At 44.3% G+C, this 25,926-nt stretch overlaps 2 protein-coding genes across 10 annotated transcripts in view; one reads left to right on the forward strand and one right to left on the reverse strand.

The window, feature by feature from the left end:
* The window catches only part of GTF3C1 (general transcription factor IIIC subunit 1), a 75,849-nt gene extending 69,533 nt beyond the window's left edge, over window positions 1–6,316 (reverse strand). The window contains exons 1-2 of one of the 2 annotated variants that reach the window (XM_045542844.1): window positions 6,061–6,316; window positions 2,941–3,150 (exon numbers count right to left, since the gene is read on the reverse strand). In XM_045542844.1, coding sequence (XP_045398800.1) covers window positions 2,941–3,150; window positions 6,061–6,281 — 431 coding nt within the window. In that variant the 5' untranslated portion in view covers window positions 6,282–6,316. The remainder of the gene's footprint in view (window positions 1–2,940; window positions 3,151–6,060) is intronic. The other variant, XM_045542843.1, reaches the window with a different exon arrangement.
* Window positions 6,317–6,474: 158 nt separating this feature from the next.
* Window positions 6,475–25,926, forward strand: part of LOC123632509 (katanin interacting protein) — a 167,964-nt gene continuing 148,512 nt past the window's right edge. For 4 of the 8 annotated variants that reach the window (XM_045542845.1, XM_045542849.1, XM_045542846.1 and 1 more), the window contains exon 1: window positions 6,476–6,569. In XM_045542845.1, the coding sequence (XP_045398801.1) occupies window positions 6,567–6,569 (3 nt within the window). In that variant the 5' untranslated portion in view covers window positions 6,476–6,566. Of the gene's footprint in view, window positions 6,570–25,926 lie in introns of all 8 variants that reach the window. The other 4 variants (XM_045542850.1, XM_045542851.1, XM_045542847.1 and 1 more) reach the window with 3 other exon arrangements.

Below are 25,926 nucleotides of genomic sequence, written 5' to 3' on the forward strand. Positions count from 1 at the left end.
ATAAGAGGTCAGTTGGGAAAAAAAAGTTTGAAAACAGCAAACTGGTTTGCTGCTTTTTAAATTTTATTACTCAGATTAGTTTACCATTTTTGACTATCACAATTCCAATGTTTCTGTTAATTATTGCCAATTAGCTGATTCAATGACTCCTGCTAGTTCTAAATTGCTGGCTATGGTCCAAATACCGATTACGTACTGTGCAAAGTACCAAGACACCAAGACAAATAAAAATAGTACATACCTTCAAGGAGCTCAGTCTACTGAAGGAGAACAATAAAAAACCACGCAATTACACTATGAGGTGATAAGGTGATAATTTCTCTGACAGATAGAAGCTCTGGTTGTCAAGGCTATGAAATGGCATATATGAAGAGCCCCAGTTCAAACCTATGTGTGTATAGAGCATGTGCGTGGTAATTAGGGAAAACCTCTCAAGGAGGTGATTCTTGAGTTAGCAGTAAGCTGGGTGGATGAGAGGGAGAAGGGCAAGGAAGGGAACCCGCAAGGTTACAGAGGCATGAAGGAGTATACCTGCTCTGGGAGGCAAGCGGTTAGCACAGCTGTGAAGTGTGGAGTGCAGTAGCAAGCTGGCAAGCGGAAGAAAGGAAAGCTTGAGAGGGAGGCCACATCCTGGACAGCCTTGTGATGCCATGCTGGGGAGTTCTGACACTGTGACACAGGTCAGAGGCTACAATTTCAAACCCAACAGTCAACATGAATCTCTAGGAGCTGACTTTGTGCCAGGCCTATTATAGACCCGAGAGATACAGTGGTGAACAAGATGCACAGAGTCCCTGCCCATAGTGTGGTGAGGAAAAAGTGACATAAATAATTAAAACCACTTTTGGTATCAAAAAAAAGTAATATGATAGTGCCTAGGTAATGGGGGACACTTTTTGAGGAGTCAGGTTGAAGCCTGAATGATGTAGCAATGTGAAGATCTGAGGGTAGAACATTCTAGATGGCAGGAATAGCACACACCATTGCTCTGAGAAAGAAAGGAGCCCCACCTGTTCAGGCTGAAGCACAGTGAGGAGTGGGAAACTGAGGGGGCTGAGGTCAGAGTGCTGGGGGCAGGAGCTAGGTCATATAGAGCCTTCTAGGCCACGGTGAGGAGGGCAGGTAGCACACATGAAGGAAACCACAGGTTGTGTGGAACTGGGCAGTACATGCTCATCTGAAGGCCTACACTACAATTTAAAAATTGGTATCAGTGTAACCAGATCTGGTGATTTTTCAAGAGAAGCTAGAAATCAGGTTTTTAAATATTAGCAATGAAAATGAAAAGCAAAACACAAAACCATGCTGGGCAAACGGCTTTTTTTTTTTTTCTACCATGTGGGGAGATTTGGCCAGTTTCAAACCTCTGCCCTGAGCCATCAGGACACATCCCATCACATTAGGGCCCAGGAAATGTCCCAAATTTATGGCTCGTAGAGCTAAAGGGAACATCTACAACCAGAAAAAAGAAACAAGAGAGAAAAGGAAGTGCTATGGTTTGTCACCGCTAAAACTCATGTTGAAGTTTAATGGCCAGTGTGGCAGTGTTGGGAGGCAGGGCCTAGTAAGCGTTGTCTGGGTCATTGGGGTGGATCCCTCATGACTAGATTAATGCCCTCTGGCAGGACTGAGTTCTCACTCTGGTGGGAACAGATCAGTTCCCGTGAGATGGAGTTGTTATAAAGCAAGGACATCTCTTCGCACATGTCCGCTTCCCCTTTGACCTTCTGCCACGTTATGATGTAGCACAAAGGCCTTGCCAGAAGCCAGTGCCATACCCTTAAGCTTCTCTGCCTGCAGAACTGTGGGCTAAATAAACCTCCTTTCTTTATAAATTACCTAGCCTCAGGTATTCTGTCACAGCAACACAAAACAGACTAAGACAGGAGGAGAAGGCAGGTTTGGGGTGATGGAGAGTGATGAGCACACTAAGTGTGAAGGGCGGGTTACTGAAATAATACATATGTGCTTGGGAGAGAGGTCTAGGGAGCAGCCAACACTTAAGGGGTGGAAGGAAGGAGGAGGTGAGGCCACACAGAAACTAGTGAGGAACAATGAGGAAAGCAGAAAAATAAAATAAGGCAGGAAGCCATAGAAGCAAAAGCTTCAAGAGTCCCTTATGGGCTGGGCACGGTGGCTCATGCCTGTAATCCTAGCACTCTGGGAGGCCGGGGCAGGAGGATCGCTCGAGGTCAGGAGTTCGAGACCTTGTCTCTACTAAAAATAGAAAGAAATTATCTGGCCAACTAAAAATATATATAAAAAAAATTAGCCGGGCATGGTGCCACATGCCTGTAGTCCCATCTACTGAGGAGGCTGAGGCAGAAGGATTGCTTAAGCCCAGGAGTTTGAGGTTGCTGTGATCTAGGCTGATGCCACGGCACTCTAGCCTAGGTGACAGAGCAAGACTGTCTCAAAAAGAAAAAAAAAAAAAAAAAGGAACAGAAGGTACAGGGAATTGGGCTGCAGGGAAGGGAGAAGAACAGAAAGAGAAGCATCCAGAACACAGCTTTAGACAGGGCCACCGTTTCTCATCTTCTCCGAGTAGGAAGGGAGGCAAGAATGGGGTCGGGTGCTTGAGACAAATGACAATATGGATTAGCCACTCTGGGAACTTGGGACACTGACTGAGGAGTCACAAAAGAATAGCTGGTGAACACAGGGCCCAGCTAGGAAGAGAGAACAAAAAGCAGCATCTAAATGTCAGCTGCTGGCCATGCCCAACTGTGCAAGAACTGTGGACACAAAAGCAAGACAAAAGGCTGGACCTTATTTAACCCCAATAGGAGTGGAGTGAAAAAGGCAGAGAACTGGCTTAGCGCAGGGCTGGTGAACCCCAACTGACACTGAGGCTGTAGGCCAGATCCAAGTGCTCTGACTGCACACACAACTTCAAAGCACCCAGATTTCTAGCAATTTCTGATGGTGCAAATCGGTTACCTGTCAAAGGCTTCCACCATCGTACAGCGAGGCTGCAAAGACTTGGTCCTGACATCATTGGTAATGTTTTTCCTCTCCTTAAAGTAGCGGCACGAGCCCTGGATGCCATCCTTATTCTCTAAGATCATATGAATGGGGTAGACATCTTCCAAAGGGACTGGGTCCCGCCTGGACTCCAAAATTCCAGTTTCCAAATCAATTTCTTCATACCTAAGGGAAAAAACACAAATATCAAACCCCAACTCGGCTTCAGAAATAATGCATGTTTGGCTTTGTTCTTTTGACAACCCCCAGCAGAGATCAGAGAGCAGTGAGATCACTCAGTCTTCCTGCCTTACTAAGGCAGATAATCAGGACAAGCAGGTTCTTGTCTTTCCATCCCAGAGAACACAGACCTTTCCAGGATCCCCCAAACTACCCCAGAAGCTGGGACCTAAACCACCGTACTAGCCCAGGTCATTGCCGTTTGGATTTCCTCCACATCTGGCACTTAGTCTCCAAACCAACAAGCTTGGACTGAATGATTCAAGGCTTTTCTTCTTTAAGATGTCACCTTTCTATCTGTCCCTATTTAGCTCCCTAGTACCCTCATTCATTTTTGTGGTTTTAATTATCATCTACATGTTAACAACTCTCACCCTTGAATCCTTGGTCCTGTCTTTTCCCCCCAAACACCAATCCAATGTCTTCAATCGTCTGTCAAACACCTTTCATTCCAAAGTTATGGCTTCCTCTCCCCATCTCCAATCAAGTCCCTCCTTTCCCCTCCTTGGTACCACATTCTCCCAGTTGCCTCTCAACAACACCATGGAGATATCTTTGATTTGTGTTTCTTCTTTTATCTAGTCAGCCAAGTTTGCCAAGTTTTCCTTTGAAATCTCACTCACATCCTGCACTAGTCTAGCTGAGGCTAAATCCCATACACACTTTTCAATCCTTTCCTTTCTTGCCCTCTCTGTGACTTCTGCACCATTTAACCCTCCATTCTCAAATCACATCTTCTCCCAGCTTCCAGGACACCATCTGGCCTGACTGCCCTCCACCTCTCTAGCCACACCTCCTCAATCTTCTTTTGAAGGTTCCTTATCCTCCACTCAGCATCTCAGGGCTATGTCTGAAGACCTCCAATCATACTACACTCTCTCCTAGGGCTGATCTTAGCCAACAGCTTTAATTACCAACTCTATGGGATGACTCACAGAAGTCTAGCTCAGTTCCTCCCTCTGGCCTGATGTTGCTCTGTGAAGCCAGATGTTTACTAGTTAGACTCTTCAATTTGACAACCCAAAAGAACTTCAATGTGTCTAAAGTCCATCCAGCACCTCCCCCAGACTCAACCACCCCAACCATTGCACTTCTGTGTTCTCTGCCTCAGGGAAGGGTATCAGGATTCACTCAGGGGCCCAAACAGCAGCCACCAAAGGGCACCATCTTTGATTCTGATCTTTCTTACACCCCACATCCAATCAATCTCCAAATTCTCTTGATTCTTCTGCCTTATATATCTTGGTTCCATCTTTTCTTCATTCCCACACCCACTATGGTAGGACAGACCATGAGTGCTTGTCCATAACTAGATTACTACGAATCTTTCCACTTTCACTTTGCCCTTAGTCTGACCCTCTCTTCAATGGCTTCCATCTGTCCTATGGATAAACTCTCTAAGTGGATTAAAAGTTCATTGAGGCTGGGCATGGTGGCTCACGCCTGTAATCCTAGCACTCTGGGAGGCCAAGGCGGGAGGATCGCTTGAGGTCAGGAGTTCCAGACCAGCCTCAGCAAGAGTGAGACCCTGTCTCTACTAAAAACAGAAAGAAATTAGCTGGGCGTGGTGATACACGCCTGTAGTCCCAGCTACTCAGGAGGCTGAGGCAGGAGGATTGCTTGAGCCCAGAAGTTTGAGGTTGCTGTGAGCTAGGCTGATGCCATGAACTCTAGCCCAGGCAAAAAAAGAAAGAAAGAAAGAAAGAAAAGTTCATTGATTCCAGTCCATTTCAGTTAAGAGCAAAGTAGACTCTGGATCTAGACCTCCTGGATTCAAATTCTGGGTTCTGCCCTTGCTAGTTGATGACTTTAAGCAAGTCACTTAACCCTCAGCACCTTGATTTTCTCTTCAAGAAAATGGGGATAATACGACCCACCTCCTAAGGTTGTTGTAAAAATTAAATAACATGCTATATGTAAGGATCTTAGCACAGTCCCTGATCCTAATAAGTATATATAAAAGTCAACTATTATTCCTCATTCCCTACCTCCAATTCCACACTTCTGCCAAACTTAATTTACTCCTCCTCCTTCCTTTCACACTTGCTGTTCTCTGTCCACAGTACTCTGCCAACTGGCTGCCTAAATCCAATCTTTGAGTTTTGTCTTGGATGTTATTACCTCTGGGAATCTCCCCTGAACCTCATAATATGGCTTAAGAGAACAGACTCCGGAGACAGACAGCCTGGGGTTCAAATCAATTCTTAGTCACTTATTACCCCCATAACCTTGGGCAGGTTACTTAACCTCTCTCTGTGACTCAGTTTCCTCCTCTGTAAAATGGGGACGATAACAGCACCTACCTCCTAGGGTCACTGTGAGGACTAAGTGAGTTCAATCTCCTGACGCTCCTAGAACAGGATCTTAGACTAGTACCTAGCCGCAGAAAGTGCCCTTAAAGGTCAACTATTAGTATTATCGCTACGCTTGCTGATGTGCAGCTCTCTAGCTGCCTTAGCCTCTCCATTCTGGCACTGAGTGAATGCTCCACAAAGGTTTGCTCGTTTCAATTGTTCCTAATCTGGTTCTGAATTGCCTTCCTGCTCCAAAGCTACCCTACAATTTAAAGGAAATGCTCTTTGAAGCCTGAAAAATACCCTCCCAGCCCTGCTCACCACCACTCCCAAACAAACACACACACGGACGAGACGGGATATCAGATAACACCCCAACTCCATCCGACTCCTGGGCCCTCCCAGGCCTGGGGGACCCCAAATCAGCCTTCCCGCCGCGCCGCCCCCGCCCCCATTCGGACTCGCGGGCCCCCCTCGGCCCCTCTCGGTGCCCCCGCCCCGCTCTGGGCTCCTCCAGCCCCTGGGCCCGGCGCCCGCCCGCTGGGCCAGGCCGCTCGCTGACCGGTCCTGGAGCTGGAGGTCGGGTCGCTCCCGAGGCTCCTCAAAGAAGCTGATGCCCGGGTGCGTGGCAAGGGCCCGCCACAGAAACTCCTGCGTGTAGGGCTCCAAAGGCAGCGGGAAGGGCGGCACTCGCGTCTCCAGGCGGCTCCACAGCGCGGGCAGACACAGGCCATCGAGCCCCTCCAGAGACACTTCGTCCAACAACGACTCCAGCGCGTCCATTGCTACTTCGGTTGGCAGCGCCCGGGGCGCCTGCGCACCACACTACCAAGGGCCCTGGTCCAAAGCGCCTGCGCACAACGATCGGCGGCCTAGGGAGGCGGGCCGGACTTGGAGCTCGGAGGAGGGGTTCCAGCGCGCCGGCGTGACGTCACTCGCCTGGGGACGGACTCAGTGAGTGGAGCTCCGCCGCCATTGGTCTGGAGCCCCACAGTAACCAGGGGAACTGCAAACAGTGTGGAGGCCGCTTCCGGTTCGAGCACCCGGAACCGCCGCCTTTAGGGATGGATGGTGAGTGTCCGTGGGCCCCTTCAGGAGGTCGGGAGTTATTCTCTCATCCCTCCTGAGCCCGCCGTGGGCAGGATCCTAGGCCACAGACCCCTGGACCGCCACTTCCGGTCCCAAGATGTTCTTCGATCGGAGGGAAAGGGAGGCTCAGTGGTCCGGAATGCGGAGGAGAGGCTGGGGGAGTGGTCATTCTGCCGAGATGTGGTGGTGAAGGAACCGGTACCGGCCGGGGGCTCAGTGAAGGGACTTAGGGTGGGGAAGAAGTAGAGGTCTGAGGAGGATCTTGTGTGTCCTGGGATGTGGAACTGTGGGATCTGGGAATTGGTGTGGAGGTAAGCTTGATCGTGGGGAGTACAGGCAACAGCTACCAGGAAGGGAGTTATTAATAGTATGGCGAGTGGAGGGAGAATGAAAATACTCCCTTTCTGTGCTTTGACATTAGTGATAAATAATAGCCCACGTTAACAGAGTACTGTCCGGTGCCAGGAACTCTGTCAGTACTGTCAGGAAACACCTTGCTAAGCTTCATAAGAGCCTTCTGAGGTCAGTGTTATCCCATTTTACAGATGAGGAAACTGAGGCCCAGAGAAGTTAAGTAACTTGCCCAAAGTCAAACAGCCAGCAAGTGGCAGAGTGAGTGAGGAACCCAGACACACTGCCTCTGGAGCTGAATTATGGAATTTGAGATTTGGAAAGGTTTTCAGGGATCCTTCATTGCAGAGGTTGCAAATGCAAATGTCTGCAGAGGAAAGTCTAGTGGGCTGGACTGGGGCTGTCACTGAAAATCAATTCTCCATCTAAAAGAGAAGCTGCTCACTGAGCTCCAGTCAGTTGTCTTCATGAGGCACTTCTTAGATACTGTGATGGCCCATCAGCCTGAAGACCAGAGGCAGCCGGTGGGCCACCATTTAGGGATCCCTGATTAGAATCATCGTATTGACAATTGGAAGTAATCAGAAAATAGGCTACTCTAGTATCTCACTTTGCAGATGGAAAGACTAACATCTAGAAAGACTGGTAGTGTCTGTACTAGAATCCAGATCATTTTCCTTATTACGCCACCGTCCTTTCACTTCTGGGGAATTTGTTCCTGGGGAATTTGCATTTCTTTGATGTCCACTGAATGCAGTGTGGAAAAAATGTTTTTAATTGAACATTCTGTCATGTGCTTAAAAGATGTCCTTGCCCTCTGTATTTTAGAGGTCCTATAAAATGTCATTTACCAGTTTGCCCTGTGGAAGGGTCAATGTAATGTTGCTATAGAACAACCATTCTCAAACCTTTTAGCCTCAGAACACCTTTATGCTCTTACCTCAAAGAGCTTTTCTTATACATATTATATCTATGATATTTACCATATCAGAAATTAAAACAGAAAATCTTAAAACATTCATTTATTAGTTCCTTTAAAATAGCAACAATAAGCCCCATTACTTCTAAATATAGAAGTAGTTTCTCATTTTTAATGAAAAACAGCTATATTCCCCTCCCAAAAAAATTAATAGGAAGCATAGCATTGTTTTACATTTTCTCAAATCTTTGCCATGTGTGGGTTAATAGAAGTAGTACAAAACAGCTAGACTCTCATTTCTGCTTTAGCATTCACACCATTTTGTTATGCTATTTTGGCTGATGTATACAAAGAAAATCTGGCCTCACACGTAAATAATTCGAACAGAGAGGAGTATTTTAATTGCCTTTTGAGATAACTATAGACACTCTTTTTTGATACTACACTAGAACTTAGCAAATGGAAGTTTCTTAAAGGTTAGTCACAATGTAGCATCCGAAACCATATTGGTGAACTTTTTTACTGTGTTATATTAAAATCTATTGGTCTACCTTGTCCTTTGATTGGTTACTTTATCCATATATGGTTATATAATATCAGCCCTCGGTTATTTTGAAAATGTTGGTTCACTGTGACATGCACATCTTCTAAATGTTGACTTTTGAAATGTCATTATACAATATCAAAAATCACATTTGTTAATATTACCACGTATCTCGCTTTTTAAAAAAAGAGTTTAAGTACCAGAAAGCTATTAAACTCAAGGTAATAGAAACAAGTTTTCCACTTGTTTTCATTTGAAAGCTTGAATTTCATCATTGGCAACAAATTCTGCCAGTTGTTTACTTAAAGTGGATGGCTCACTTCATTTGTATTTGAGAAAATGTCTGCCAGGTACCCAAGTCTGAATAACCATAATTTCTCTGTTACTTGTTCGTGCAAGTCAAAATGCCATTTCATACAAAATGCAGTTAGTTCACCTGGCAACTCAGATAATTGCAGAAGTGTTTTCTGAGATCAACCTTTGTTCTTGGCTTGCAACAGAAGTGTTTATGTATACTTCCCATTTTTCCACACAGAATATTTAAAAAGATGTGTACTCATGAGTTGAGATTTAATAAAATTAATTTTTACTGTTCCATCAGGACATACTTAAGTGAAAATGATTTGTTTGTTTGTTTTACTGTGAGTACAGGTCGGTAAAGAATAGCTACTAATACAGTTTGGCACCACTGCCTTGATTCAAGCTACAAGCAGTTTTACCTGTCATTGCCTTGTGTCAGCAGTACAAATCTCAACACAGTGAAAAAGTCTTAGAATTATGATGAAAATAGTTTTGTCTTTGTGGACCCCCCCTCCCAGGATCTGTGGAACACACTTTGAGAAACTGCTATAGACCATTTTGAAGAAGCCTGTTTTGTCACTTCTAGTTGTTCTACTCCTAGAACATTATTAGGGCCCAATGGAGGAATCTGTTCACTTTTAGACTGATTACAAAAAGGAGTGATTTATTCTAAGAAAGTCTTTACCCTAATATTAGATTTAACTTTCAAAGAATCCCATTTTCTGTTCTAATTTTTAAAACTTTGATTTACACATAATTTTAGGGGCACAAAGCTATTAGATAGAGTGAAGTATACCTTAAAGAATTGTGATTCTATCCAAATAGATAGGCTAAGCCTGGGCTTATTAGAAAGATGTTTACTTCCTAAACTCACAAAAGCTCAAATGTCTGGCAAATATTGCCAAACTAGACTGTAGTTTGGTTTATTCTGCATGTCCAAATGATACTAGCTTTTCACAACACTTTCCCTGGTTTTGACTCTGAGCATGCAACATGTATAATGCTTTGAGGTTTGGGGGGCCATATAGCATTGTCTATCTGTCTCTGTGATGCAACGTGTGTAATGCTCTTAGGTTTGGGGGGCCATGTAGCCTTGGATTTGGATCTCAGCCATGTACTTCGATCTCCCTGAATCTCAGTTTTGTGGTTAGTAAAATGGAGGTGATGATGAAGCCTACCTTGTTTTGTGGATTCAATGAAACAATGCCTGAAAGCACTTAACACCAAGTCTGGAATATAGAAAAGTGTTCCTGCATGGTAGGTGATGCTATCATTATCTGCAAAGGGGCAGGCTTCTTCCACACTACTGACAGGGAAGTGCTCCCGATGAAGCTCTCTAGCAAATAATAATCTTTGCAATTAGCTCACTCTTTGTTTAAAAGAAAACCCAATGTTTGACATCTTTTATTTACATCAAGGCAAATTGGCAGTGTGTGAGTTTTCTGCCTGTGAAAATGTTCGTTCACCTTTGTGTTAAAGTCAAATTTTCCCCAGTGCTTTTAAAATATGAGATGGTTTGGGGAAAAAAAAATTATACTTCGTTTTCAAGGAACATAATAATTAGACAAAAGTTCAGCACATCAATATAATTAGAAAGGACTGGAAGGCTGTTCATTTGCTTTTTACTCCCCCTGCCCCCACCAAGCAAATATTCAACATTTCCCCTGTTTATACTGTTCATTTGCTTAGCAAACTTTCTCGAAGAATTAATAATGCCAAGATGAAATTTAGCCTAGCTTGTCCAAATAATCCCAAACTGCAGAACGAGTGACAGTTGAATTAGTATGGTTTTGCTGAAAGAACACTGTTAGCATGTCTGGTCGCTTCTGTCTTTTTGTGGTATTTACCTGGGCTCCTGGTGATTTGTCTGTTTCCCTTAGTACTTAAGATAGACCTAGCAAAAAATAACAATAAAATAAAATAAAACAAACCGAGCATTCAGCAGGCAAAATAAATGTGTGTACTGTATAGTATATGTGTCTGTTCTGTTTTCTTTTCTTACTTGCTTCCATCCTCCTATCTAATTTGCTTCTTTTCTCTTGAATCTTCTCAGCATTTATTCCTCCCTGTCATTCTAACTTATAGGAAGTTGGCACACTATGTTTTGCTTATTTTTCCTTAGGACATTCATTCAGTGATTCAATAATATTTCAGTGCCTCTGTGTGTTCAATCCACAGATACCAAAATGAGTAAGACTGAATTTAGGTGAAGGTGATATGGGAGTTCATTATACTATTCTCAAAAACTTTTCTGTAAAGTTAGTTTTTTTTAAAGATATAAGTTTAAAATTTTTAAATTTTACAGCCAGGTGCGGTGGCTCATGCCTGGAATCTTAGCAATTTGGGAGCTCGAGGCGAACAATCACTTGAAGCCAGGATTTTGAGACTAGCCCAAGCAAAAGGGATACCTCGTCTCTACTAAAAATAGAAAAATTAGCAGGGCATGGTGGTGCTCGCCTGTAGTCCCTGCTCTTCAGGAGACTGAGGCCAGGAGCATCACTTGAGCCCACGAGTTTGAGATTGCAGTGATCTGTGTATAATAATGCCACGGCACTCTAGCCGGGGTAACAGAGCAAGACTCTGTCTGGAAAAAAAGAAAAAGAAAAAGAAAAATAATTAATTTTAAAATATAGGGATATAGCAAATTTGAAAATGAATTCTTTGTATCAGAGGTTGCAAAATCAGCCCACAGGCATGTTTATTTGGCCCTTAATGTTTTGTTTTTTTCAATTTTTGTATTAGTCGTCAACATTGGAAAATTGGCAAATTTCTCGTAAGTATCTGATTATGGTGTTTTCTTGCTAATGTCAATAAAGTCTGTTAACACCAAATCAGAATTCTGCATGGCAAGATTCCCCCACCAGTAGAGCTAAGACAAGAGGTGCCGTTTCCAATGACTGGTTCATTGCATCTATTACCTGCCTGGGCCCATCAGCATATGAAGTTACAATTCTGCTTTAGTGTTAACTTGTACAGTTTTGAAAATCCTTGTGGACTTCATTGTGTGCCATACTGTACTATACTTTTAGTTTTAATCTGAAGGGAAAAAAAAGGAATATATTCTCTGCTCTTAAGAACTTTATAGTCTGGTGAGAAAACCAGACATAATAACTACAATTCAATGTGGGAGTCCGTAAAAGATAACATTTGTAAAAGTCTTCCCCCTTCCCAAACACTCTGGTCCACTGCCTGCTTTTGTAAATAAAGTTTTATTGGAACACATCTATGCCCTTTTACATACATGTAGTCTGTAGCTGTTTTCATGAAGAGTTGACTAGTTATAGCAGAGACCATATGGTCCACAAGGCCAAAAATATTTATTATCTGGCCCTTTACAGGAAAAGTTTGCTGACTGCTGCCATACAGGATTGGATTTGATTCTTTTTTCTTTTTCTTTCTTTTTTTTTTAGAGATAGCATCTTGCTTGTCACCCAGGTTGGAGTGCAGTGGTATGGTCATAGCTCACTCCAGCCTCAAACACCTGGCCTCAAGGGATCCTCCTGCCTCAGCCTCCCAAGTAGCTGGGACTACAGATGCATGCCACCACACCTGACTATTTTTTTTTTTTTTTTTGTAGAGATAGGGGTCTCATGATATTGCCCAGGCTAGTCTGGAACTCCTAGGTTCAAGTGATTCTCCCGCCTTGGCCTCCCAAACTGCTGAGATTACAGGAGCAAGCCACCATGTCTGGCCTCTGATTTGACTCTTAAGACAGCTTAATATGATACTGTGATTGTGCCTGTTTTATACCATATAGCTATTAGGAAACAGTGCCAGGACTTGGCCGAATAAGATCTATACTCTTTAGTATGTTATCGAAGACCTGTCTCAACCCTGTCCCTGCCAGTGTGTAGCTAGGAGAAAGTCTTTGGGTAAGGCCTGCCCATTGGGCTAGTGGAAGAATATATAGTTTAAAAGGCACCACCCTCGACACCTTCTCCGCTCCCTCAGGGTCTGGCCCTGTGATTGCTCTTCTATTGCCAAGTAAAAGAGGTCTTATGAGGAGCAATATGGTTGGCTGGAAGGAGGAGCTTGAAGCTCTTTACAGGGCACTTTACATAAAAATAAGAAAGTACAACTACTGATGTCCCATGGGGTTTTGAACAACCCAGCCCTTTTAGCCTTAACAATTGCCCTGTGGACATATCATTGGAGAATTTCTCAGGGAAGCAGTTCCCCCTTCAGCTTTGTCTTTAGACACTTACCCACTCTTATGCCCAGAGGTATTATACTGTGTCCATAGATATGTTTTCCCATATTCAAAAATAGTGATTTTATGTAAGAACCTGGACTTTTCAGTCTCTTAATAAATAGGGTGCTTTGGCCCCACTGGGCCTGCCTTGTCACACTGCTCCAGTTTTCTAGTGCTGGACAGTGACCATCCCCTTGACCTTGGACATGTGCTGATGGTTTGACCCCTTCTGGCTGGTGGTGCCAGTCGTCAAGTGCTCACTTGCGTTGAGCATATTGGCTTCCCCTGCAGGCACTGGGAAGCTGGCCAGCTCTTGAGTGCTCCATACTCTTTCCCACCTCCCTGCCTCGCTCATGCTCTGTTCCCTGCTGGCTGTACCCTTCTTTAAAGTGACTTCCACACTGTGGAGTGCAGTGACCGGCACCACCCACAGGATTAACTCCTCCCCCATGGTGGGATTGCATAGTTCCTCATACATCGTGTTGTACCACAGGTGTGGGCTACATGCCTTTCTCTCTCTTCGAGGGTAGAGACCCACTCTTGTTCCTTTGTATGCCCATCACCTGGCACAAGGACTGGCACAGGTAGATTGCCTGAGTGTTGGCTGGCTTGACATCGTATCCAGGAACTGACTTCCCGCCTATTGAATTGCTGGCCAGTCTCCATGAAGCAGAGAGAGAAAAGTTCATCGTAGCCAAGCTTCCAGAAACCTTGGCTGGATCCTTTTTCTCTAATGCACAAGTATGGTTCCCCCAGACAACCCAGTCCTCATAACATGCCCTCTCCTAGCTACCTTTATCCCTTGCACCCCACAACCACTTACCTGCTTTCCAGTGCATTCCTGCCCTGCTCCACTTCTTGTCCCAGTGAAGTCACTTTCACTCCAGCTCTTGCCTCACTTCAGAGCCTGCTGCTACCTTGACCATCCTAAGCTGATGGATTCTCTGACTTCAGGGAGAAGAAAGTTATGGGTGAATACAGCCCCTGGCAGAAAGTGGGAGAACCACAGATGTCTGGTCACCTGCAGGGACACCACACTTTTCTAAACTCTAAGTAACTAGCGATGCTCTGTGTGTGTGTGTGTGTGTGTGTGTGTGTTTCCTCTCCAAAGAGTCCCAAACTATTTAGATACATTTTATGAACCCATCTAAAATCACAGAAGGTTGGAGCTGGAAGGGACTTGACAAATCTAGACCAGGGTCCCATTTTGGGGAATTTGAGGTACCTCAGAACCCTGAGGATCCCATGCAGGGTCTCAAATTTAGGGGCTTACAAGAGCCAGGTAATATAAATGGCCACCGGCAATAAAAATGACTGCTGTGGCTGGGGTTTATTTCATTATGCTGTTTACATTGGTTTCTTTCAACACCCAAATGTTCCAGTGCCACTTTGCATACCCTGGAGTATTCTTCAATTTTATAAAGAAATCTATCTACTAATTTCTTGAAACATGTGGCCTCCTCAATTTCTCCATCATATATAAAGTAGAGATAATAATTGAATCTACCTCCTAGAGTTGTGAAAATTAAATGCATTAATACTGTGGGCCTGGCTCACAGTAAGAGCATATGTGGTAGCTGTGATGGTAACTACGAGTCTCACTTTTGCTGGAAATGTGCACACCTGAACCTTCACTTTCATCTTTTTTATAGGGTAAAACCTCTCAGACCTGCTGGTAAATGGTACCTTGGACTTGACCTCAGTGGCAGGGAGGCAACAGGGAGAGGTGGAGGTGGGGATCCAGGGCATTGTGCCACCCGGCAGGCTGCTGACCTCAACTCCAGACAAGTGTTGCCAGGCAGGAATGCAGGCCTTGCATTGCCAGTTCTTTTGGTTTTTTAAGAGAATCCAGAACTCAGGATTTTAAAATGTGAAATCTCTTGGCCAGGCGCGGTGGCTCACGCCTGTAATCCTAGCACTCTGGGAGGCTGAGGTGGGTGGATCATTTGAGCTCAGGAATTCCAGACCAGCCTGAGCAAGAGCAAGACCACCGTCTCTACTAAAAAATAGAAAGAAATTAGCTGGACAACTAAAAATATACAGAAAAAATTAGCCAGGCGTGGTGGCACATGCCTATAGTCCCAGCTACTTGGGATGCTGAGGCAGAAGGATTGCCTGAGCCCAGGAGTTTGAGGTTGCTGTGAGCTAGGCTGGTGCCATGGCACTCTACTACCCCGGGCAACAGAGTGAGACTCTGTCTCAATAAATAAATAAATAAATAAATAAATAAATAAATAAATAAATAAATAAAAAAAATGTGAAATCTCCCAAGCTTTAAATGTTGGCAGAAAAAAAAAATTTAACATTATAGAAACCAGACAAATGTGTGTGGGCTGGATTTAGCCAGGGAGTGACTTTGGGTCTAGTTTGATCACTGTCACTTACCAGGTGCTGAGGCTAAGGCACAAAGGAGCTAGGTTCCTGCTGCAGGGCAGCCCGGGAGTGGGAGAGCAAGGCCCAGACCTGTTTCATCTCAAGCCTGCAGAAGGAAACTGTGAAACACCAGGGCAGAGGATCAGACGCTCCTTCTCTCTCTGTCTTCCTGTTGTCGCTCACCATGCCCAACCTTCCTGATTCTGGACAGGAGCAGAAGGGGCAGAGCTTGTGGAGTCCAGTGGAGGGGGTTCAAACTCTGACTCCTTGTATCAGCTGTGTGACCTCTGGGGAGTTAGATGCAGGCCCTAGACTCTTAAATTGTAAAGTAGAGATTAATAATAGGACCTTCCCATAGGGCTATTAGGAGACTCAAATGAATTCATTCATCTAAAGCCCTTAGACGAGGGCCTGGTGTTTAGTGGGCTCTCAGTAAAAATTAGCTATCTGGAGAAGGAACACATCTTTTTCCAAGGATTCTGGGGAATCTCATGCACTATTTCCCACATTTTTCAAGACAGTTTGGCAGATCATTTTTTGGGGATGCAAACACTCAGCAGGCACTTTAGTTTGAATACACACACACACACACACACACACACACATTATCACAAATGCAAAGTCCTCACTTGTATTCTATGGGCAGCTGGGATGAGTGGACGGGGCTGGGTTCGAGTGGCGATGGGCTTAGGAGCTTGTATGATGGATTCAGAGAGAGACCAAAATACATTTCAGCCTCAGAAGCATGTTGTCACATAAGCCACTGATTAGATTACAGAATGTGGCATTTACTCATCTTTACTATTACAGATAGAAAAAAAAATCAATATTTTCCAATTATCTCCAATGGTATATCAGACTTACTTTCTCATATTTTGTTTCACCATCTCAGAAAGAGCAAGGGAAAGGGTCAGGAAAGCACACTGGCAGAGGAGATGAAGTCCTTACTGTGGTTCATAATCATGCCTTGTGTCCCTCCCAGACCTTTCAGAAATTCAGTCATTTACTCATGCTTCAATTCCAGAAATGTCTACCGATGCCTACTCCATTCCAGGCACTGTTCCAGGTGTGGGGGATTCGGTGATAAAAAAGCCAGAAAGTTGTCTCTGATTTCAAGGGACTGATATTTAGTGGGGGAGACAGACCACAAATGCACTAATAAGAAAAAGATAAGTGCTATGCAGAAGATGAAAGTAGGACTGAGGACTGAGAGCTAGTTCACTCTGGGGAGGTAGGTCCCTTTACACTGAGGTCTGATTGATAAGAAGGAGCCCTTGACCTGGCAGTGGCCTATAATCCCAGTGCTTTGGGAGGCTGAGGTGGGAGGATTGCTTGAGGCCAGGAATTCGAGACCAGCCTGGGCAACATTGTGAGACCTCATCTCTACAAAAAAGAAAAAAATCAGGCTGAGCATGGAGGCTCACGCCTATAATCCTAGCACTCTGGGAGGCCGAGGCGGGAGGATCTTTTGAACTCGAGACTAGCCTGAGCAAGAGCGAGACCCTGTCTCTACTAAAAAAAATAGAAATTAGCCGGACAACTAAAAATATACACAAAAATATTAGCCAGGCATGGTGGTGCATGCCTGTAGTTCCAGCTACTCAGGAGGCTGAGGCAGTAGGATTGCTTGAGCCCAGGAGTTTGAGGTTGCTGTGAGCTAAAGCTGACACCATGGCACTCTAGCCCAGGCAACAGAGTGAGACTCTGTCTCAAAAAAAAAAAAAAAGAAAGAAAGAAAAGAAAAAAATCACTATAACATTGGGGATTAAGAAAAATAATAATAAAAGAAGGAGCCTGCACAAGACCTAGGGGAGGAGTACTGAGAAAGAGGGAAGGAAGAGGGCCAAGGCCCTGAGGCAGAAAGGAGTGTTGGATCTAAGAAGCAGAAGAAAGAGCTGGGGCCGCAGGAGTGTGAGCTGGAGGGAAGGAGAAGGGGAGGTCCGGATGTCACGTGGGCCAGGCTAGGCCGAGCCTGGTCAGCCAGGACAAGGGGCTTGTATTCTCTTCTACACGCAGAGGGAAACATTATAGGGTCCAGCAGGCATGTGATAGAGTCTCCTTTTATAGGGCTACCATGGGAAAATCTGGCAAGAACAGAGACAGGGAGACTTACTAGGTGGCTACTGAAAAAGACCAGGGAAGGCCCAGTGCGGTGGCTCATGCCTGTAATCCCAGCACTTTGGGAGGCCAAGGTAGGAGGATCGCTGGAGCCCAGGAGTACCAGACATCCTGGGCAACACAGTGAGATCAATCTTTACAAATAATTTTTTTTTTAATTGGCTGGGTTTGGGCATGGTGGCACGCCTATAGTCCCAGCTACTTGGGAAGCTAAGGCAAGAGGATCACCTGAGCCCAGGAGTTTGAGGCTGCAGTGAGCTATGTTTGTGCCACTGTACTCCAGCCCAGGTGACAGAGCAAGACCCTGCCTCTAAAACAAGAAAGAAAAAGAGTCCAGGGGGAAAAAAGAAAAAGTCTAGAGAGAGGTGACTGGGCTTAGAGAGAAATGGACAGACTCAGGATATATTTGGAAACCAGAGTTCAATGTTTGTGGATTGTTGAGATCCACAAAAAGTCAGCAGTTTATGAGGGAGGGGGCTAATAACTGCTAAGTACCTACTGCTAAGTACCTACTGTGCTATTCTAAGTGTTTTACAGGTATGATCTTAACCCTGACAGTCGTCTTAAATGGACTTGGGACTAATAGGATACCCAAACAGGTAATGAGAGGCTGAGCCAGACAGGCTGACCCAGAGCCTCCCCTCCCAGCCACCGTACAGCACCTTCCCCAGGCTCTCATCTAATTATGAAGTCTGTGGCTGGCCAAGAACACATGGCTAAGCATTTCTAAACGGAGCAAATCGCGTAAGGGTGTGCAGGTTATAAATAACCATTTCTAGCTGCCAGCTGCTGTTTGGGTTTGGAAAGGAAAAGAGGATCTTAGCATGACTTGTTTATCTCAGGTAATATGGCAGTAAACTGGGCCCCAGAAGTCCAGTTACACAGAAAATGCAAAGGAAAAGTGACAGGGATATTGTTTTGGTCTTCCGAAGATGGAAGACCAGCCTGGCGGGAATGAAAAGGAGTGTTTACCTGGCTTTCCAACAGCCCTGCACTTTGCCTAATAGACTTCTGTTACTTTGTTGGAATGTCTTTAAAGAAGACCCCTCAAAAGGGGTACATGGCATCGAGATAAAGAAATAATCGGGAAAGTAGGAAATTTTCCAGTGCTCTGCCTAGTTATCTATTAGGTTGGAAACTAGAGGTCTGTTTTGTTGAGCCTTTACAGAGCTTCAAATTTTTTTTAATTACTTGTCAACATTTAAAAATTAGAAGCTTTCGCGTAAGACTGGACTTGCAACTTCTCTGGAAAAATCTAATCCTGCAAAACCTAGCCCACATTCCTACATGCAAACCAGCAGCTGGAGCCGAATGGTGATTACCCCGTGAGGCTGGGCAGCTGCTCTGGAGGCTGCCCTGTTCCCTCCCTGTCCCCTCCCTGCCATCTTCCTGTATCTTCCTGGCTCTGACATATATGTGTCTTTGCAAAATACGGTGGGTAGAAGCGAGATTCAAGGTCCAGGAAGCACGCAGGAAGTTGAAATGGGGCTGAGGGCACGTGGGGCTGGGGGCAGTTATGACAGTGGATCTGAGCCCATTCCTGGTGCGTGTGGGTGGGGGCAGTCATGACAGTGCATCTGAGCCCATTCCTGGGCTTGAAGAAGGGCCTGCAGGCAGGCGGGCAGCAGGGTGTGGTGGGCATACTGAGCACTGGGTTAGTAGTCAGACTGGCTGGATTCAAACCCAAGTGTGTCCCCTTCCTTGTTCTGTGACCTTGGGCAATCCGCTTTGCTTCTGTGAGCTATTCAGCTTTGTTGTTGCACGTGGCAGGAAATCCCAAGAGCTATCTCCTAGAGAAAAACCTACCAGTGGTCGGTGCTTGGTAAGCACTGACTCCAGGCAACACCAGATGGCCACACAACGCATCTAGACGGATCTCAACGTTCCTTTATCTTTTTTCCCTTTTCCTTTTTCCTTTCTCATCTTCTCTAGCCATTTCATAAAAACTTTGCCCTCAAATAAATGAGCAGGTCACCAAGAGCCTATTGGCTTCGCTAAGAAATTGTTGTTTCAATTTCTAGAAACCATATTTTGTCATCATTTCATTCTTATCTCTCATGCATTACAGATTGATCTCTTAAAAGAAGGCAGTTTGTCCTCCAAAAATATTGTCTTTGCTTTCTGGCAAGCTTCAGGGTCCTGAGGTTCTCAGAGGCTACTCCATCAGGGAGATGACAGTCTGCCGCCCCCTCTTGGGCCTCGGATGGGAAAGTCTAAAGCATTTCTCATATTATGTTTTTACAAATTTAAATCAGCCTTTGGACATTTAATATTTTAAGTTTATTTTAGTTTTTTAAATGGGAAATAGATTCAAATAAGTCATTCAAAAATAAAAACAATATGAAAAAGTGACATTGAGAAGTCCCTCACATGTACCCTCTGGGTGGTTCTTTATACAAATAGAACCAATATGAGTATATATTTTTATTTTGCCTCCTTCTTATTCTTTCAATTATACATATATATATTCTCTAACCTGCTTCAGAGAAAGATTTCCCTCTTTCTTAGAGAAAAGTTTACATATTACATATACTTTCTGCCCTTGATTTTTTTTCCCACTTGAAATATGGGCATCTTTTAAGGATATATAAGGAGTAGAATATAAGAAACTTGCTCATTCTTTCTTCCAGCATCATAGTGTTCTGTTCCATTGTGTAGGTCCACCGTATTTATTCAGTAGTTCCCTATTGATGGACTTATGAGTTATTTATATTAATAACATTTACTGTTGCAAATTATGATACAGGGACTACCTTGTGCACATGTTTGTTTTCTGTTTGTAGAAGTGTTTCTTTGTGGCAGATTCCTAGCAGTGATATTGCTAGCTCAAAGGGAAAATGCGCTTGTGCTCTTGAGAATGTTCTCAAAATACCCTCCAAAGGGACTGTGCCATTTGATGCTCCTCCCAGCAATGCTGTTTCTCAAATCTTGCCAAGACTATATGGTCAAACGTCTGGATTTTTGCCAATCTTATAGGTGAGAGAAAATGATATCTCAGTGGGATGTTTGTCTTGTAAATTAGATTGCATAGATATTAAAATGAATATAACATGAATCTTCATATTTAGAAAACAGAGAGATTAGTTGTCCCTCATTTTAGTAACCTAATAGAAGTACCATCACCCTACTGGTGGGGGAACAAGTTCTTTGTTCAAAACTCCTTTGTGATGGGGAAGTCCCCGCACAGGCTTTCTTTGCCTGCAAGATTTCCATTGAGTCACTTTTATTTTCTGAGGCCCTGTGCTTCCTGCCAAGGCTAAGCATGTTACCTGAGAATATGAGAGCGAGTGTCTAATGTCAAGCCTGCCTCTGCACATTGGCATTTTATGCCCCTTGCCATATTCTAGATCTTCTCAGTAAGCCATCTGGCTACAAAGGAGCTCCACCTTCACTGGGGAATTATTTTCCTCTAATCCCTTTATTAATTGCTCTGGGAGTCCACAGCACGTTAAAAAGCTGCATCACAGAAAGAGTTCCCTAACTCAGACTCCCTCTGCAGTACCCTCTTGTACTGTCTTTGTTCTTGTACTGGTCTTTAATGACATGGCTGAGAGACAGTGTGTCTCTAGTGGTTAGGAATGCAGGCTCTGGGGCCTGATTGGCCAGATTCAAATTAGAGCTGCTCTACTCACTAGCTGTGTGATATTGGGCAAGTTTCCGAACCTCTTTGGGTCTCAGTGCCTTCATCTGACAAGTGGGATCTATTTCATAGGAGGAGTAAATGAGTTGGCTTAGCCTGGAGCCCAGTGCCTGGCACATAGTAAACCCTGACTAAGGGTGAGCTCCCATGGTGATGGCGATGGTGATGCTAAAGATGGCAGTGGTGGGGATGGTGATAGTGACAATGCATGTGATGACAGTGATGGTGATGGTAACGATGAATGGTGATGATGCAATGATACTATTAGTGATGATGGTGATTCCAAGCACACTGAGCCCTCACTTACAAGCTACAGTTTTGTGACCGTGAGCAAGCAGTTCACTCCCTTACCCTGTTCGTTTGTTTCCCGTTTCTTCATTGCTTTGAACCAATGAGAATAGTCCTGTCCCTCTAAAGCAAGAGTCAGCAAACTTTAGCCCATGGGGCCCAATCCGGCCTGCTGCCTGTTATTTTAAATAAAGTTTTGTTGGAACACAGTCATACCCACTTGTTTACATATTTATGACTGTTTTTATGCTACAATGATAGAGTTGAGTGGTTGCACTAGAGACCTTGTGGTCTTATGACCTTATGGCCTACAAACTCGAAAATATTTACCATCTGGCCTTTTACAGAAAAAAATTTGCTGAGCCTGGTCTAAAGGAGTGGTTGTGAGGATGCAGGAGACGGTGTCTATGCGCAGAACCTGGCTGCATAGTAGGTTCCCAGTAGAGTGAAACCACATCAACCAAGCATTTCACTTTTCTGAACGCAGTGCCAGGCTCTGGCCTCCTCCCGCCACCACTCTCCTCCCACCTGAAGAGGTTAAATAGAGGGAGTAATTACACTATGAATACTTTAATTAGAAATAACATAAAATTATATTTTGCATATGTATTTTTATCATGTACTATACATTTCCATATGCATCAAAGATTACACATGCATATTACCCTACAGCAATAGACAGAAAAAGCTGTGTCCTGTAGACTATACTTTACGGGTGGTTTAAAACACTTTTTCAAGGGTAATTTTGGCACTGATTTTCCCTTGCCTGACGACTTCAGAAACTAACATCCAAGGAAGATGCGACTCCCCTCTAAATGGTAGCAGTGGATATTATCTACATCTAAAGCAAAGTAAAACTAAAGTAGCAGAATCTGCTAACCATTGAAAATAAATCCTAAGTGCAGATAAAACCTTTCTTAAATCATAATGGAAGAACAGTATTATAGTTACGAAAATTCCATGCATTCACTTCTTTTTTTTTTTTCTTTTCTCCAGGCACACATCTGTTCTATAAAGTGAAGTACATGTGTATCATTTACATTTGGCCTTACTTACTGCTTTGTAGCTGAATCAGGCAGGTCACCTTGCAAAATACAGAGTAACACGCCTTTAATTTTGCAAGTGGCATATATTGATATTAATGTCACCTTCTTCCACGTCCCTCCCTGAGTTGTGAAAATAAATGAGATATAGATAGGATACTCAGAGAAGCTCAGTGCAGTAGACGGGTGCAGTGTTACCTGGTCACAGCACTTGTGTCCTTGGCAAGAAGGAGCTGTCTCCTCATGGAGTTACCTGGAGGAGAAAAAGAGGTTCAGTGGTGTGAGGATGGGGGCAACCAGTCTGCTAGGGAGTTTAGATAACACATGCTTTTAATTGAATGAATTATCTTTGTTAGAAAATAAGCAAATTATTTTACAATTTAATGAATAAAGAAGCTTCTAATTAATGGAAAGATTTGCTCTCAAATTTCAGTAGTTAAGCTCCGCATTATTCTTTGTGTTAATATTTTATTTTTGTGGTCCACCTTAATTTTTTTAACTGTTCTTTATTGGTATAACAAAATTTTAGGGATGAAAAGCAAACCTAGAGATAATTCAGCCTCTTATTTTAAAAAATAAACTAGGAGACTATGGCCCAGAGAGATCCTATGATTTATTTAATGTCCCTTAGCTAGTCAGCTGTCCACGAGGACCAGATCCCCAGGAGACTGTGTGACCAGCAAAGGAAAGGCCTCAGCCAGACTCTGGGGTCTGCCAGGCTCACTCCAGGAGTAGCTCTGCTCCTTTCTGCTCCCCTGCCCTTGCTCTGGGTCCTGCAGGGCTCTGCTGGCATCTTACTGTCACTGCTTCCACTGCTAGGACACCCTGGTCTGTTAGCAGCCCTGACCCAAACCTACTCTGTCCCTTCCAGCTCAAGGTCCATCTCCTGGCTCTGCATTGCGTGGCCTGACTACCTGGTGTGTCATCCACTCTGACTGCATTAGGGCCCCCTTGGAATCCTTAGACTGATAGAGTGTATGGTCAAAGGTTTCCGGGAGCGCTCACTCTAGTTCCTACTCCAGATCAACAGGGGTCAGGAGGTTATGATAACATTGGCTCAACAACCAGATCTCTTGATCCCTAAATCCTGGGCCTTTGTGTATATGTGTGTGTGTGTGTGTGTGTGTGTGTGTGTATGTGTGTTTAATTAATAAACTTTGTTTTTTGGAGCTTTCGGCAAATGTAAGCAGAAAGCACAGAGAGTTCCCACATACACCTTGTCCCCATATACAATCTCCCCCACAATCAACACCCCACACTACAGTGGTACATTATCCTGGGTACTCCTTTTCATCCCTAAATCCTAGGTTCTTTGTCTTTGGGCAAAAAAGAAAACACACACACACACACACACACACACACACACACACATACACATGCACACACTAGATATAAGTGGGTGTCTATGGAACACAAAGGCAGGCATGTAGTCAGTTTAAGGTTAGTTCATTCTGTCCTGGCATCCTGGCCTTCTATGTTATTCTGCCCCAAGGCTGGCATCAAAGTTTACACAGGGAGATAGCCTTGTCCTGCCCCTTTCTCCTCTCTGTCACTCAGAACCAATTCCAAATTCCTGGGTCTGGGACTCTGATTGGCTTCAGTTGAGTCAGTGGTCCGTCCCTAGTGCAGCAAACTGAGGTTCCATGTGTAGGGTCGTGTGTAGATATGTCTGCCCTGGGGCCCACCCTGTGGCCAGGGAGGAGAGAAAGAAAGAAGAAGGCAGTTTAGGGTGTCATTATGAGCTGAGCAGATGATCTGAAGGCAGTCTACCATTCCATGATACTGTGTAATACATAGTCTATAAATTCGTCAGTGGCCTCTTTTCTAAATCCTTTTATATTACTATTATTAATATATATTGGCCCCAGAGTTTGGCCATTGCAAGAGGTTCATCCTTGGGCCTTTGCTCTTCCCCTCATTCACACTTTCTTGGAAAAAGCATCATACTTTTAGCCTTGTCACCAGCTATGACCTCTCCCCACCCCCATTCGCGTATAGAGTCACTGAAAGTGACCACATCCAAAGGTGAACATCTTTTCTCTGAGACTCCATCCCCATCTTTGCTCCTGCCTTCTGGGTTTTCTTACCTAATGGGACATGTGGTTGTGGCATCCTTACAAATAGCCATTTGGGACCGAAGCTGGGCAATTTGGGAGATACATTTAAAATGTGCAGCGATTCCTGTTTTATATTTTAAAACCAAACCAACCCATTCATTTTCCATCAAGGGATTGTTTTACAATGGACACTTCCATAAAAGTTGTGGAAACTATACTTGAAACAGCACACTTTAACGTTATGATGTCAGTCTGTTGAATTTATGCATACCTTCCAATGTTAGTCTTCTAGCTTTCTGAGAAAAGCAACAATTCTCTCTGAAATTGCCCATTATGTGAAATGCGGGTGATTACCGCTAATTCACATCTGCACTGTCACCTATGTGGTGAATTTGGGGGGTTGGTACAGCACATTGGTATGCACTCATCAAGGGTTAGGGGTATGCACACAGTGGAAGGCATTTTTGTGGAAGGCATTTTATATAATTCCAAACAATTTAATAAAAATGTAATTCAACTGGGAAAACTACAGTCCATCGGCCCTTTCAGAGTACAGATAATGGTCCAGATTAAAGGGCTGGAGCCTTGTTCATTACAGTCAAGTAATGTGAGTGTGTGAATTACCATTTTCCTTGCTGTTGGACTATTTCAAAAGTGTGCCATTTTCCCATTATAATAATAGGCTGCATTTTCTTAAAATCATCTGATTATGATTGGTTCCATCTATTCCGTTTGCAAATAAAAAGCTTTTGCGGTGATAAACTAGCTGTTCTAAAACAGCCTTCATCTCCGATTCTGCTTTTGAACCGCTACAGGTCAGACTCTGCGAAACGCTGACAGAAGCCAGTCCTGCCCAAGGGAGAAAAAGGAGGTAAGCGTGTCTCTGGTGAGGGCTTCTGGGACAGCTCTGTTTAAAAGGACCTGAGGGACAGGGTGGCGCATAAGTATTCCTGGATCTCCTACTCTTTTTCTCTTGGAGTCCCAAGCTTGAATCCTGGAGCAAATGCTGGTTGGTAACTAGACTTTCAACCCAGTGCCACTTGTGATAATCATCTCTTACTGAGCATATCAATTAGCTTTGTCTGTGTAAAAAGTCACCCCAAATTTTAGTGGTTTAAAACAACAACCATGCATTTAGCTCCCGATTCTTCGAGTTAGCAGTTTGGGCCCATATGGGCAGTTCCAGGCCAGGCCAGGCTCTGCTGATCTCAGTCTCTGCACGGAGCTCACTCATGCTCCTGCAGTAGATGCCTGTGTCACCTGGGGGATAGCTGAGTGTCACTCAGGGTACCTCAGTTCTCTGCCACGTGCCCTCTCATACTCCAGCAAGCTAGCCAGGCTTGCTCACGTGGTGCTTCAGGGGTTCAAGAGTACAGGAGTGGCAGCTGCAGGACCTCTTGGGTCCTAGACTAGGCTTACACCTGGCACAGTGTCACTTCTGCCACTTTCCATTCTTTAAAGCAGGTCACAGGGTCAGCCAGATTCAAGGGGTGGGAAAATAGGCCTCATCTCTT

The sequence above is a fragment of the Lemur catta genome, chromosome 2, assembly GCF_020740605.2.
Source record: "Lemur catta isolate mLemCat1 chromosome 2, mLemCat1.pri, whole genome shotgun sequence".
Lineage (NCBI taxonomy): Eukaryota > Metazoa > Chordata > Mammalia > Primates > Lemuridae > Lemur > Lemur catta.